This window comes from Odontesthes bonariensis, chromosome 2 (assembly GCF_027942865.1).
Source record: "Odontesthes bonariensis isolate fOdoBon6 chromosome 2, fOdoBon6.hap1, whole genome shotgun sequence".
NCBI classification, from domain to species: Eukaryota; Metazoa; Chordata; class Actinopteri; order Atheriniformes; family Atherinopsidae; genus Odontesthes; species Odontesthes bonariensis.
In genome coordinates this window covers 9,508,888-9,523,575 of record NC_134507.1, presented here as the reverse complement: position 1 = coordinate 9,523,575, position 14,688 = coordinate 9,508,888, and the positions used below count along the sequence as shown (strand labels likewise).

The 14,688-nt window shown below is 42.7% G+C and overlaps 1 protein-coding gene across 5 annotated transcripts in view; it reads right to left on the bottom strand.

Annotated features, from left to right (window-relative positions):
• Window positions 1–14,688, bottom strand: part of LOC142390629 (signal-induced proliferation-associated 1-like protein 2) — a 76,355-nt gene that overhangs the window by 30,388 nt on the left and 31,279 nt on the right. For all 5 annotated transcript variants that reach the window (XM_075476245.1, XM_075476219.1, XM_075476254.1 and 2 more), the window contains exons 3-8: window positions 12,537–12,670; window positions 11,273–11,461; window positions 6,933–7,107; window positions 6,587–6,690; window positions 5,045–5,202; window positions 3,898–4,474 (exon numbers count right to left, since the gene is read on the bottom strand). In XM_075476245.1, coding sequence (XP_075332360.1) covers window positions 3,898–4,474; window positions 5,045–5,202; window positions 6,587–6,690; window positions 6,933–7,107; window positions 11,273–11,461; window positions 12,537–12,670 — 1,337 coding nt within the window. The remainder of the gene's footprint in view (window positions 1–3,897; window positions 4,475–5,044; window positions 5,203–6,586; window positions 6,691–6,932; window positions 7,108–11,272; window positions 11,462–12,536; window positions 12,671–14,688) is intronic.

Genomic DNA, 14,688 nt, shown 5'->3' with positions numbered 1-14,688 from the left:
TATCCAATCATTGTGAACGGTCCGTTCACAATGATTGGATACTGTTTTTCCTAGATTGTGCGTTCTAGAGGCCACTAAAACTTTTCATATTTGTGTCAAAACTTTTAATTAATTGGTTGCAATGGGGGTGTGAAGAGTATTTCAAGCAATATGTAAAAAAAATGTTCCAGAAAAAGATCCCCTACCCCACCTTTAACACTTTCACCCATGGATTTTTGGTGGACAGTCTCAGTCTGTCTTGCTGCATGCTTGGATGCAACTCACAGTTGGTTCTTGTTCAATCGTGCACTTGAGTGTATATTAAGTTGCTCGCTCTGCTCAGAGGTGGCCAGGGCATTAGCCTTTGCTTTAATGCATTTCAGGTCAAACAAAGTTCGGGCAACCTACTTTCTTTGGCAGGAATAATCTTGAAAAAAAAAACAAGTGGAAAGAAATTCTATATTGATGACATTTAAAGGCCTGGCCTATGTATCGGCTATACTGCTGAGCAAATGTAGGGCAGGAGTGCACATATTCCTGCAAATATTTCGTGACAACCACTGAAGGAATTAAAAAAAAAGGTCACACTGCATCCAATGAGCTGTAATCAACCATCAGATTACTTTTGGTTCAGTTAAGGGTGACTGCTTCCATTTGCTTTAGAGTGGCAGCTGGCTGCAGTGGCACATTAACACAGACTATGGATTGTCAACACTCCACCAGACTCTCACTGTAGCAGAAACCCTACACCGCTGTGTGAGAGGAGACCCAAGACAGCCATGATGCACCGTCACACAACACTTTATAAAGTTAACTCAAGAAAGTTAGGTGGCCATCTCCACCTCCTTTTCCAGCACGTACAACCCAAAGATTCTCATCTGACTATCAAAAACGAGAGGAGAAAACAACTGCATTGAGCCAAACTAAACAACAATTCTGAATAAATCTTTGAGGGTAATGTTTGTACTCAGGTCTGTCCTCCAAAAAGCTGTAGTCTGTCATGGCTGAATTTGATAGGACACACATTTCAAAGGTGTGTGTGTGTGTGTGTGTGTGTGTGTGTGTGTGTGTGTGTGTGTGTGTGTGTGTGTGTGTGTGTGTGTGTGGCCTTCCGACCAAAGTGTTTCCATTCCAGACCAAAGAGTGGTGCTATAATCACTGGTGGCATTAGACTATGACGGCACCAAAGGGAAACAAACATTATCAGATTTAACTAATGCTGGCCCTGATCCTCACTGAGAGGTCTGACAGACTCATCTCTGGCAGGGATGACACCATCTGCAAAAGCACATTTCAGAGGCATGACAAAACCCTGTCATTCCACTGTTCTTCAAAAACCAGAGGCGCATCTATCTGGACCAGTCGATCAGAGGCCACTTGTTTCCTCTGGGCTGTATATTTGTGTTTCTAATATCCGTTAACGTCTTAATGTCTAAGACAGCGGCTTCCAATGTGATAAAGCACGAGTATCTCAAGCATAACATTGTCTGTAGAGACACATGAAACCCTCAAATAGAGCTGATTAATATTGAATACTGGGTTCACCGATTGATGCTTACTCAACAAATATGACAAACTGCTTATCTCACAAAAAAAAAAGGAATAATAATACAGCAGATATTGACTTCAGGACGTGTCTAATAAAAGCCAAACATGTGGCCACCCAGCTCAGCAACACCCTGGAGGGCGAGATGTCTCCACAAAGCTTTTTGCTGCGCTTTCACACTGGGCTCCTCTGTATGTTACAGTTGGCAATCTGTTCACTCTGGTTCGCATTACATCACAAGTCGAGCAGCCTGTAAATCCTCCCAGTGAAACATGATTCGAGTCAACCTCTGGGACATTTACAGACACCTTTGGGACAAAGTCTGCACGGTCAGCTCATACCCAAACGTGCCAACTGCTGCCACTGCTCCGCTGTCTGCTTTTATTTCTAGTTCATTCAGAGCTCCTACCGCCAAATATTCCTCACAGATCCAGAGGATAAGTGGAAAGTAAATGTGAAGGGAGATTAGCATAGCAAATGAGGAAGTGAAGTCCTTTGGCTGATCACAAATGCTAATATATCCTTCTGTCCTTTCTTATGATGTGTTGAGCAGAGCAAACACACTGAATGGCATCTTTGTCCTGTCAAGATTCAGGTTCTTGTGGATTCTTCATTTTTGTTTCCTTTCTTTTTATGTGGTTAGTATAAAGAAACTCTTTCTGCAAATGTACCTTTATCAATTCTAATGTAGCTTGTGACTTCACTGCAAAAGATCTTTTTAAAATCTAATTCTTGTTCAGGTTTTTTAGCAGGAAATGGACACCAGAGACTTGCTGGCCGGGGTTTTATAGAACGTTTGAGACTGGTAATGCAGCTGCCAAAAGGGCACTGTGAAGGATAAGTGCAGGAAAGCATACAGGCAGACAGGCAGGCAGGCAGGCAGGCAGGCAGGCAGGCAGGCAGGCAGGCAGGCAGGCAGGCAGGCAGAATTAAGAAAACATTTTTTTTTTTTTTTTTTTTTTTTTTAAAGGGGGGGACTGAGAAGGAAGTTCTCAATAAGAATGAAATAGTCTGAGGCCAAATGTCCTCTATTCTTAGTCTGCCAGACCCAAAAATGTGTCTGTTCCCACTCCTCCCCATAAAAACTGGGTTGGTGTCCTGTTTTAACTGCCTCCTCCTACACCTGCACCCAAATATCCTTTAGTTAAAAAATGATGCCAAAAATAAATAAATAAACCCCATCATCACTAATCTTTCATCCCATTAAATTAACTGTCTGCCGCAGGAAATGGCTGAGGCTTTAGTTTTTTTTTTTTATGAAAATGCAGCAATATCTTACAATGGCTTAACCTCACCAACCTCTCACTGGAATGGTCAACTGTTCAGTACACCCCTGCGAACTCTGAGAGATGAGCCAAAAAAAGCGATCAACAGAAATTCTTCAATCCTCTCTGAAATGGGACGTGCCTGCTCAACAGATGCAGCCGAAGCTCGGCGTAGAGTTGCGTGTCAGATTTGACCGGATAGGCGTGGGTTCAACGAGCAACAATTTTGCTGACCTAATGATGAAAATAAAGCATCAAGGTTTGTGGTCAGCTACAATGGCAAGTGCAATATTTGGAATATGCACATTTTCACCACAGAAAGACCACAATTATTCCAAGGGGAAACCGCCGAAAGTAAAGGCAGCCATTTCTCATCATTTGCCATGGAGCCATGAGTGTGAAACCCAGATTTTACTGTTGACAGACTGCTTCTCCATACTTTAAGTGAGATGCAGTCTGATATATCCTATCTTACTCATGGTTGCAACCGCCTAATGTTAAGGCTGGTGGCCTCGTAACCATCGAGTCAACCATCATGTAACCACGGCAATGCAGAGCAAAGAGAACACCACAGAACCTGTCATTTCCAAAAGCAACAAGTTGAACACAGCATGGACAAAAAGACACAGCCAAGTTTAAATTTATCCATGTATGGTATATTCCCACATCACAACGTGTCCTGATAAAAGTCTTCAAATCATCTCTTGGTTTTGTCCTTGACCCCAAAGGTCCTCTGTACTCGTGTTAATCTTGATGCTCAGTCAGTACTGGGGCTACACCTCTGCCAATCAATCAATCAAAACGATACGGCAAACCGGTGGTACAGAGTTTAATTGGCTGTCAAACTAAGATGAAACCCACAATTAGCCAGAGAGAACAAATGCAGAATGAGTTACTCCTTCTGTGAGAGGGATCCAATGTTTTAAAGCTGAGTAATCTGAATCTTTTGTTCTCTCAAATGTCTGCATGGCACGATTCAAGACTTCTACTAAAGATAAAGGATTAGAGCATGCTATAAGGGTCAGATACCTCTATAGATTAATCCAGCAGTCATTAAAATCTCTAAGATGACAGAGATGATTACAGTTGAGCCTTTAAGTGTCTTACCTCTAGTCTTTGCACCATCTCCCGGATATCTTCTCCACAGCTGTCGTGTGCAGACAGCATGATACACTCCCCGCGCTCATAGAAGATCTTAATGCTCATAATCCCTGCGGTCCATCCGATGACGTCGCGACACGAGCAATTGAACACCACATTTTTTGACTCCTCCTCAATGAGGACAATGAACTCATTGGATATGCCGAGCAAGCAGTCCACGTCCATCGACTGGCCAAAGTCCCGGGCACAGACGCTCCAGGTGATGGCTCCCACACTGAACAGATGTGCGTCCTTCCTGGGTTTAACTTTCTCCTTCTTCTTGGCTCCGAGGTTAATGAAGCTGAATTTCACGGCTGAGTCTATAGTCGCTGTGCTCACAAAGTTCTCAGCTAGGTCCTTTAGGTACTCCTGCCGCGTGCGAGTCGCCATGGCCCGGAACTTCTCTGACTTGTGAGCGGCGTTCTCCCCGTTGATCACCTTGGCGAGCAGGAAGTCCCTGAAAACTGCTGACTTTGGGAAAGTTACAGACTTGGGAATAGGGGGGCCAAATGGAGGCACGTCTTTAGATCTGGATACAGCCACACTGGAAAAAATAGCAGTGACAGTTAAAAAGCTGAAATAAGTAGATAAGTATTGAACTCCATGCATGATAAGCAGCCATTTGAGTGTTGAAATTATAGGGCCTTCGGGGAAAATTATTTCTGATGAGACGAGGGGGGGAGCTCAGTCTAATCTCGCTCTGTTCAACAAATGCTATGTTATTAGGAAAAGTTGTCTTGATTTAAACACCCGAGGACAAAGTTGTAAGTCATAATTTCAAGGTGTCTCTGAAGATAATAACTGTATCATCAGTGAACAGATCAAAAGAGCCTTGTGATTCCTCCATATTACTGAAAAGTCATGACAGAAACCACAGAAGGAATCCAGCAAGCTATTATTATTATTATTACACTTTCGAAATAAGAGCTAAAAGTTCATGTGGAGTCATTTGGCATGAAGACATTTAGGCAGAGCACATCAAATGATGAACACATTCTCCTTAATCGTCATGGGGTTTTTTTGTTCCCGAGTTTGACTCCTTACAGTGCTTCTCTTCCTTTCTCTACTCTTTTCTCAGCCCCTTGCAGGCGAGGTGCAAGCTTGTTCCATTTACCTGTAGCAGACGTTATCAGTGCAGGGGTTGTGGACTTTGACGATGACAAACACATGTTGGAAATGAGAGCGGATGCTTTTTGGAGTGAAAGGAAGGGCTCCAGGCTCCTGGAATACTATGGTGACGATGTCATTGCCAATATGCCTCTTTCTTAATAACTGCAACAAAAAAAAAAAAGAAATAGAATCAAACACGAGAAAAGGCACCACAGAGAGGGTGACTACAGTAAGGGAGTTCAATAGGAGAAGATTGAGAGATACACATTATTCGTTCAACATTGAGATTGGAATGAGAGCGTTTGGATTTTATGGAGAAAAAAAACACCATTGTAGCCGAGTCGATAAGAGTGAGAGAAACAGTCAAACTGACTCAGCAGTGATACAACAATGTCGACCTTAACAACACAGCTGTGATAAAGCTTTGTTCAATATTAGATCAGGAAAGGTTCTAGAGCCAAATCTTTACACGAACAGACTCATATATAAATTATCATTACTTCTTTAAATGTTATAGTATCTGGTGTAGCAATGGTGCCATTAGTTCAAGTATGTCCTTAACACAGGGATATGGGGGATCCTTTGAGTTAGTTTGAACACTTACTACTTCACGGATTCTTGCTCCATATCTGGAGACTGGCAAGTGATGATGATCAAGAGTTTTTGGGGTGAAAGAGATATAATCACCTACACATACACCTACTTTTTAGCGAGGAACACATATTCTCCCAAACCCAATTTATACCGCTTGTATTGTTTGACTGTGCTGATACTTAACATCATTATTCTGTCACGAATGAGGTAGGTACCGAGGGTCAGAAAGAGTCAAAAAACAAGCAGGATTAGAGGGACCAGAGGTGAATTGAAAAGGATGAAGGGATGAGTGGAGCCTGCTGGAAGATTACCACCGGGGATTAAATTAAACTATCCCATTCCTGAAATACAGTCGGAGGAAAACAGAGAAAGAACCCCCTGCATACAAAAGCTGCCAATCACAGGTTTAAGATGCACTTGATAGATTGGGCTTAGCTGTAGATCATGCCCTGTTCCACTCCAGCACTTCTCACCACCTTTAGTACATTCAAAGTTAATGCCTCTACAGGGTTGTATCCACAGGTTTTTATCATGGGCTCAAAAAGCACTTCCATAAAAGTACTGCAGAAATTAACGTGCTGAACCTCTGTAATTTCATCTCTATTGGGTCATTGCTCACCCATCAACCACCACATCCACTTAAGTCTTCTTGTTCACACAGACAGACAGACACAGAGGCCCATCTAATACCACACCAGGTCCAGCCCCTGGGGAGGCATTGATTAAAATTCTACTAAGGGGAATCGTCACCATGGCAATGCTCTTGCTTCTAACTGATCATTACCGTGGCAAAATGAGTCTCTGGGGAGGACTGACAGCAGTCGAGATCGGATATATCCTAAAAGGAAGCTGCTCAGGGACTTGTACACCCATTAGACGGCAGCTTACCACAAAGAAAAGCAAACATGGTGGTCTGCTGTTGGGGTGGAATATGACAAAACGTGCAGTTTACCTGTTGTCGGTTATTCGGCGTGTAGGGGAGCATGGTGGACACATGAAACATCAACTCATAGTCCTTGTAGGTCGTGTAAAGAGAGTGTGTGCCTGTGGAGTCAGCTGTAACAGAGAATAGGTCAGTTAAGGTCTCATGCTTCATTACAAAAGGACCAGCATATCAAGTAATCTGAAGGATAAATCAAACAGAAATCCAGATTAAGGAAATATAGGCTAAACAAAAACATCCCAGGCCCTCAGAAAGTTATAAAAAGCACAGCAGAGCATCTGCACTCGGCAGGAGACGTGTGGGCCTGCACTCTGCGAATGTTCGGCTGGTGTGTGCGAGGAGTGCTTCAGCTTACTCTTGTTATCCAGCTGAGCTCTGTACTTGCTGAAGCCTTTGAGGCGCACCCTCTGACCAAGCAGATCCAAGAACTCTTCCAGTGCAGGTCCAGCACTCTCGTTGTTGTACATCTCTTCTTCTGTGCTTTGGCCTGCCTTGCAGTAAAGCACTCCCACCTTGTGCTGGAAACTTAGCTGGAACAACGAACATACACAGACACTCAGGGAGTAAGTATCATTTCCTGTATCCTACGCCACACTCATGCATACTGTACATTATGCACTCACAGCATGCTAGCACCTACTTTCCATCATGTCACAGCTAATGTGAAGGCCTTCAGAACCCTCGTCAGAGAGAGCTGAAATCCCCTTTTGTGAAGCAGTGCTATGAACTCTCAGGAGCCCTGAGCAGAGCATAAATCAAGCCGAGCTATTAGCTGCTACTTAAGAGCAGCTGTGGAGCTAAAAGGGAGTGAATTAGAGACATACAGCCAAATAATGTCGGTTAATGGCAGAAAACTGTATAAAGCTGCCAGCAATAGTATTTTAATCCTTTCTAAAATACCTCATTCTCAAGAAATACTTTTGTTTGGCAACTAAGTCCTATCTGTAGCAGTGAAATACAAATAAGAAACACAGTGTGAACAGAATCCCACAAATAATAGTGTTCATTCAGTCAGTGTAACCGAGGTGCACATCTGAGGCCCATTTGTGTAACAAAGACAGTCAGCTAAAATCTCTAAGGTTTTCACTCCACAGAGATGACAGGTCTAACACGAACTGGTCCTCTGAAGAGACAGGACCGTGTAAAACATCTGGAGTGATTCTTCTTGCATGGACATAGTGAGAGCTCTCTTCACTAACATGAATCTTTTATGTGTTACAGCTTTCTGAAACCAGATGAAAAAAAAAAAGCGGGGGACGGGGACACAGTAGGGAACAAATCCATGAAAAGATTGGAACCTGTTGCTCAATATTTACAGCTGGACCACAGGGGTAATGTGTCCATCCACAAGAAGAAAAAGGTTTCCCTGAATGTAAAAGCCAACGAATGGACTTTAAACTGGAACAAATTGGAACTGTCCTTTTCCCTGTTACAGGTTATCAGTTCTCTGTGTGCTCCTGACACTGTTGTCATGGCGACTCCTCTATCAGGCAGTCTGCTCTGCTCTGAAGCTCCTGTGGTGATGGAAAGCTATTATACCATCAAGACCAATGGAAACGGCATGATGTGCAATGATGTGGTCTTCTATTTTTTTTTAAGACGGAATTATATGGACTCACTTGACCTCCTGCTCTGCTTAACAGAATGGCCGATGGCCAGGACAATTCCATTGCCCTTTGTTGCTGCTTGAAAAGTGCAAACACGTCCGGACACATAACACCTACAGATCAGTAGCACTCCTGAGGCGAAGTTCTCTGTATAGGCACATTTGATGTCTTCACCTGCTTCTGATAAAGCTGAGCAGCAACTGATAAACAGCTATATCTGAGTAGCAATATAGTCTCTCCATACATGTGTCCTTGATTCTTCTACTACCTCTTACAGCGCTGACAGGGAATTTTGCTGACCTTTTAAAGTTTCCCACGTGTCAATGTTTCAGAAACATTTCAGTAAAATCGACCTAAACTAAATTCCTTACTTGGCAAAGGTTTAAACGTTTTTTTTTTTATTTTAAAAGCACTAGATACATAATGTATGGAGAGAGAACTAAGGGAAAGATTCCCTCTGGAGTACCCTTAGAAGCACCTCAGGGATGCAGCCATATCCTAAACCAACATGCAACCCCAATGTGACATCTGTCTGCACTGCAGTGTCCTGATGCAGCAAAAACATGGAAAATAATTTCTAAAACCTGACCACGAACCAGGCACAATATCAAAAAAGGCAAAGAGCCTGGTCACTAATCCAGAATTTTCCATTTGCTAATTTTTCTTCTCCTCAATATCGGCCTCAGTAGGTGGTAGATTACTCTCTTGAACTAGCGGAACAAATCACATTTAAGCTTAATTATACCTTATTATTCTGGACTTGAACTGTGTCACTGTGGGCATCAGCGGTGATTCATGGACCTGAAAAGGCTTCTCTTTTTTGACAGTTTCAATCAAGATTGAAAGAAAGAAGAAAAGCAGCATTTCTTTTTAATTTCAAAGATATCCCGCTTTCACATTTTCTTTGTTATAAATCAGAGCGCTGCAGCAAGATTAGCTGTTCGCCCCTTTAATGGGAAAAACAAAGATATGTATTTGTGCTTCCTATGCAGACACCTGCAGGCTAACCTTTAGCAGTTTTCCAAAGTTCTTCTATCGTAAACAATCGCAAACGAAAAAGTGGGAACTGACATCCTACATTTGAACCTGGTAAACTGTTTTCATTAAAGACGGCTTCGAGCCATTAAATGTAAACTACAAATGCTTATCTAATACCAACGAGTTTCCAAGAAAACAAAAACAAAAAAACATTTGCAATTTCCTGAAAATCGCATCTCAGAATCAGATCAACTGCCTCCTGCTTTTTGCGGCCCATCTGCACACAGTCAATCCTGTCATTGTGATCTACAGTGCGATCTAAAATACATCCACATATGCTCTGTTCTCCTCTGGTCCATCCAGGGCCATTACCGCAAAATCCACAACCCCGCTGTAAGGGATTTTCTTTTTGATCATGAGGATATTATGACTGTCGTCCCGCTCCAGGATACTCTCACTCACTCAGTCTGCTATCTGTTTGCAGCAAAAAAAAGCACTTTAGCACACAGCTACACTAAAGCACAAAAGAAGGGCTAACATCTACTAAACAGTGTGTGCGCACACAGAAAAGATTAGGCTCTCTACACGTGGTGAAAGAACATCACCGACTCAATTATACAAAAACAGGCCAAGCAGGATCACCACATAAACGAATGAGAGGGGTGGTCCAAGTCCAGCTTGGTTAAATAACGGACAACGGGATGCTTGACATATCAAACATTTGCCCGGCAAGCATAACATTAATGATTAAAACAGGAGTGTTAAATGTCCGAATATAAAACTGGCTTTGCTGTACGTTTGGTTTGAGGTCTGTAAGGAGGAGGGCGAGTTAAAAGAGCTTTAAGCCCCACTTAGCCTGGCCTCTCCTTCTCTCTAAGTACTTATTAAAAAAAAAAAATCATCTTATTGCTTTCTTTTCCCTCCCACTGTACGTGTCAGTTTCAGTCTTGCTATATTAAAATATCGGCATGCAGAGTTGTGTGGCAGGTGAACAACGTCATCTATCAGCTCTTTCACATCGAGCAGAAAGAATCTCTTAAGGGAACTTTTTTTCATGAAGTTACTTTGAACACTTAGTGTGTGCCAAATTGATTGCATGAAACTTTGTTTAGAGAGGACACTCTACTGCTCTTGCTTAGGTGTCTAATCAAATCTTATACAAAGAGGGGCATGGCTGACATTTTCCATTATAAGAGCTTTCCCTTGTCAGCTGGAAGGATATGCTTATGCTAACGAATGTAATTAAACTAATAAGCAGCCAATTCTCTGATCGTAAAACAAGCAATTCACTACTGGCTAATCATTCCAATCCACTTGCCATCTTGCAGTTTCATTAGATGAGAAATGAAAAACCTTGAGAACACACATTGAATCTCTGACACCTGAGAATGAGGAGAGCCTTGATCGCTATTAGCAGTTCCATTCTAATGAAGATAATGCAAGATGACACTCTCCGCTGTCTGGGAAGACTACTAAAACACCTGCTCCCAGATAAAGTAAGTTGTTAAAACCCATTCACTTTAGCCAGCGTCTGATTGACCTATCAGCAGAACAAGTGTGACAAAAATGACTTTTTAGTGGCTACAGTAAGAGTGGGATTTCCATTGATTTTATCAAGTGTGATATTGTCCTATGCCTCCTCAAAGAAGCCCATCGAGGCCCAGTTTCTGCTAAGGGTTCCTGCTATCTGACAATCCATCTGCAGTGTTCTAGCTGATGCAAATGACAAAAATGGGTTATTTCTAATCAATCTAAATCAGTGTGGAGTGAATGAGCAATGATTGTGCCTCCTTTACAGGAATAGTAAGACATTTTGGGAAACTGTTTTCCAGATATCTATGTTTCAGTTCAGTCTAAACGGCATCATCAGTGTCGTTTAACACCAATAATCCGATGAAATGTTGTCAGGGGGTTTGGGGATGCACTTTTTGCTGCAGTGATTTCTTGGAGCTCTTCAAAGTTAAGACAAACTTCCACTTTTCCTTGAACACTTAGTGATTGCATCCAGACACTTGACCACAGATCGGTCCGATGCTGTTAAAATCATCATCAGCAGAAGTCTGCTGTAGCTGTCAAGACCCTGAGCACAAGAAGACATCAATGTACTCACCCCTTGCTCATCCAGTTTGAGGAGCTGCTCTGGGACTTTGGGAGAGTTGAGGGCCAGCCTCAGACACTGAATATTCAGCTCAGGGATGACATACTCAAGCACTTCCTTAAGCGGCAGGCCGCGGGCTGTTCCGTGTCTTGCCGTGGATGGAATGGCATCCTCAAGGATGGCTCCACGGAGGGTGGTAAGCTGACAGGAAAGACAGATAGTCAACATTCGTTCAGTCTGTAGTGAGTCATGCAGCCCTGCTTGTAAAGTGTGTTCGGATTAGGTCTTGGTATGCACTCACATATGCCGCCTTATTATTTAGGGCAATTGTTCCATTACTTTGCCTCTGGACCACATTAGGATGTCAAATCCTGAATAATCAACACAAGCTAACTGAGCAGTATATACTAAGTGCTTTTGCACTATTAAGACCATTAATGTGCCTGTTAAACTTACAGCTCGGCACTCTGTAAACCCGTGTTGTTTGGAATATCAAAGACACTTTCACACCCATAAATCCCATTTCCATCCACACAGCCTGTGCACATGAGTGTCAGCGGTCAATGGCCGTCTGACAGAGAGGCTTTCTGAAAAGCAGATTACTGAACAGACTTAGTGAGGAAGGGAGAGTGGGACAGGGAGTGGGTTTGAGAGGTAGAGAGGGCACCGAGGCTAAACTGAGAGAAGCAAACGCAAACAGACGCTCCAGCTAAGACAAGCTAAAACACGGTCTGCATGCAACTTCCAGGGCTACCATGACCCAGATACATTGTTTTTATCATAGGAGTGGTGCTTTAAACCGGGAACGGTGCTGGATATCAGTGACATTTCCCAGCCTGACGCATCTGTTGCACCTGAATTATTCAGTGAATGAGACCCACCAGCATCAATCAAGGAAAGATTTCAGTACACCAGGGACACTCAGACTGCGCATCTCATTCTTTGGATTAATCATGTTGCGAGTGCATATGTGAATGCTCATGTGAGAGAATGAGCAAGTGAGGACGATCGCACCAACTCTGATTGTGCTGGCATGACTGGCCAGAATCGCTGGACACATTATGGTGTTCAGGGCAGATTTACTTGTACTGCTTGACTGAGTCTAAAGCTAAATGTCCTTAACGTGTCTTGTTGAATTTTTCAAATTGGTGAAAAAAAGTTTGAGAGTGACAAGTCGCGATGCTTTATTTTGTCATGCCTATCATGAATCCAATAATATAAGTAAGTGGTGCACACTGACGCAGCAGTTTGTGCTGGAATCACAGGCCATAGTTACCTGACTGGTTCGAAAGGTGACCCGGTGGTTGTACTGCATTCCGTCTTTCTCCTTTCCTTCGTCCAGCCTCTCCCTGCGGATGCTCACCGCCACAGGTCCAAGGTTTTCATCGAACCCAAAATAGTTTTGATGCTCTGGAGGTGGTGCAAGAGAGTTCCGAGTGAGACACGTGTTAAGTATCACATCAGACGTCACTGAACTGGAAGACGTGATTCAGACAAAAGTTACAGCTGTGAAAGTTATTACTCTACAGACACATACTTTCATAACTAACCTGCATATATACTTGTTCAAATATCTGGTAAATCCCTGACTCTACATCAGCTCAATATCAGTTTATCTGGTGAATCTGATTATTTACTTGATTGCAGAAAACTTGTTGTGGATTGACGGTGGTCGAGCTGCGACACAGATTACTGAGAGCAGTGTGACAACATAATAGATGTCAAAAGTGGTTCCCTCAGATTAGAACCTGAGAGTTTATGGACACTGGAGTGGGATTTTAAAATTCAAGAAATAAAAAATGCAGGCTTAAAGTATTTTTTACTCACTATGACCTAAATACTCCAGACATACTTTCATACCTCTGAAAACACTTTTAGCAAAATGTGTCATTACAGCAGCATTGTCATGTTTATTGTAATTCAGCCTCAAAGGTGGATTTGTGGCTTTAACCATACACTAATTCAAAGTATAACTTGTTTCTGTAGAGGCGAAAAAAATCCTCCCAAACACAGATCCCAATATAGATCATTAGAACTTCGAAACAACCCGGTGAATTTTAATTACATGGTATGAACTTTCATCTGTTTTGTTTAGATTCAGAGTCTTTGTGCCCTCATGCTGGGCATTAACTTTAAATTTTTGGGGGATTATCAGATCAGGGAGTCTGCTGGAGTGGTTAGAGCTTTCGCATCAGAGTAAAGAGCGGGTTGTGGGTTTTAACCTGTTGTTATGTGTAGATAGTTATGCGCGTGTGTGTGTGTGTGTGTGTGTGTGTGTGTGCATGTTCTCCCTCTGCTTGTGCACTCCTGGTGCTCTGGTTACCACCACGAACAAAAAGAGATGATGTAAAGATATATCTGCGATTCTAAATTTGCTACAGCAGCGAGTGTGTACAGCTGTCAGTCCCATCTTCTGAGAAACATTTTCACCATGTTTCTGGTAAGGTAGCTTTGGTGCTGTCTCTCCTGGAGTCGCACGTTGTGTGATGAAATGAAAATTTCAATGAGGACAAGCAGAGCTTCAGACGTTTAGCCTTAAATTGTGAGCATTAATAAGAAGCAGAAGTAATTTCATGTTGACATAAAGTGTATTATTTTAAATGGGAGTTTATATGTGTTTTTGTGTGTGTGTGCGCATGGAGACCATGGACAGGAGCAGAGCTTTGCACACGCTTTGCAGTGTCTTGAGCAAACACTCCCTAATCCAGGCTTAAGCTGCGGAGGAAGACCTGGACTCAACAGACAACAAAACTCAAATCTCCGCGGGGAGCTATAGCACTGACACCCACAAAGAGTCTAGATTTTGCTTTCGGCCCATGAAGTTCATATATTGTAAATTAGTTGATCCATGTCACTGGCATCACATGTCAATGATCAGCACGAATGATAAATTAATTGCATGGAGCCAGAGCTGGGTTTACTGAAGAATGCATGACTTGTCAGGGACAGTGAACTGTGGGGAAATACTCTGTGATGCATAAGGTCAAACGGTGGTAGGAGGGCAGCGTGGTGTGGGGGGCCACAAGCATCCAAAGGGGAACAGCACAGTGAAAGAGACAGCGTTGACTGTCGAGGAAATCTTTTTGTCAACACATTTCTTCATCCCATCAATGGCACTCACACATAACATGCAGCTGACAATTTGAAAAAGGTTACAAAATGACTCACTTCAATGCTCATGCCAAGACCTATTCCCTGTCCTCCTGACACTAAACAGTGCAGAGATGCCTTTAAAATCTCTACAGCACGTGGCCAAACTAATAAAATGTGACGCTCTTTAATTCTCTTTATATTCTAGTCTAGACACGTGTTTTACTTCACCCTCTGTTACATATTTTGGTGTCCATCCGCACATAATATGTGACCCTGACCTGCATATAGCAAGGCTTTGATCCCCTGGTGAAAATGTTGCGTCCATTAGGACAGCC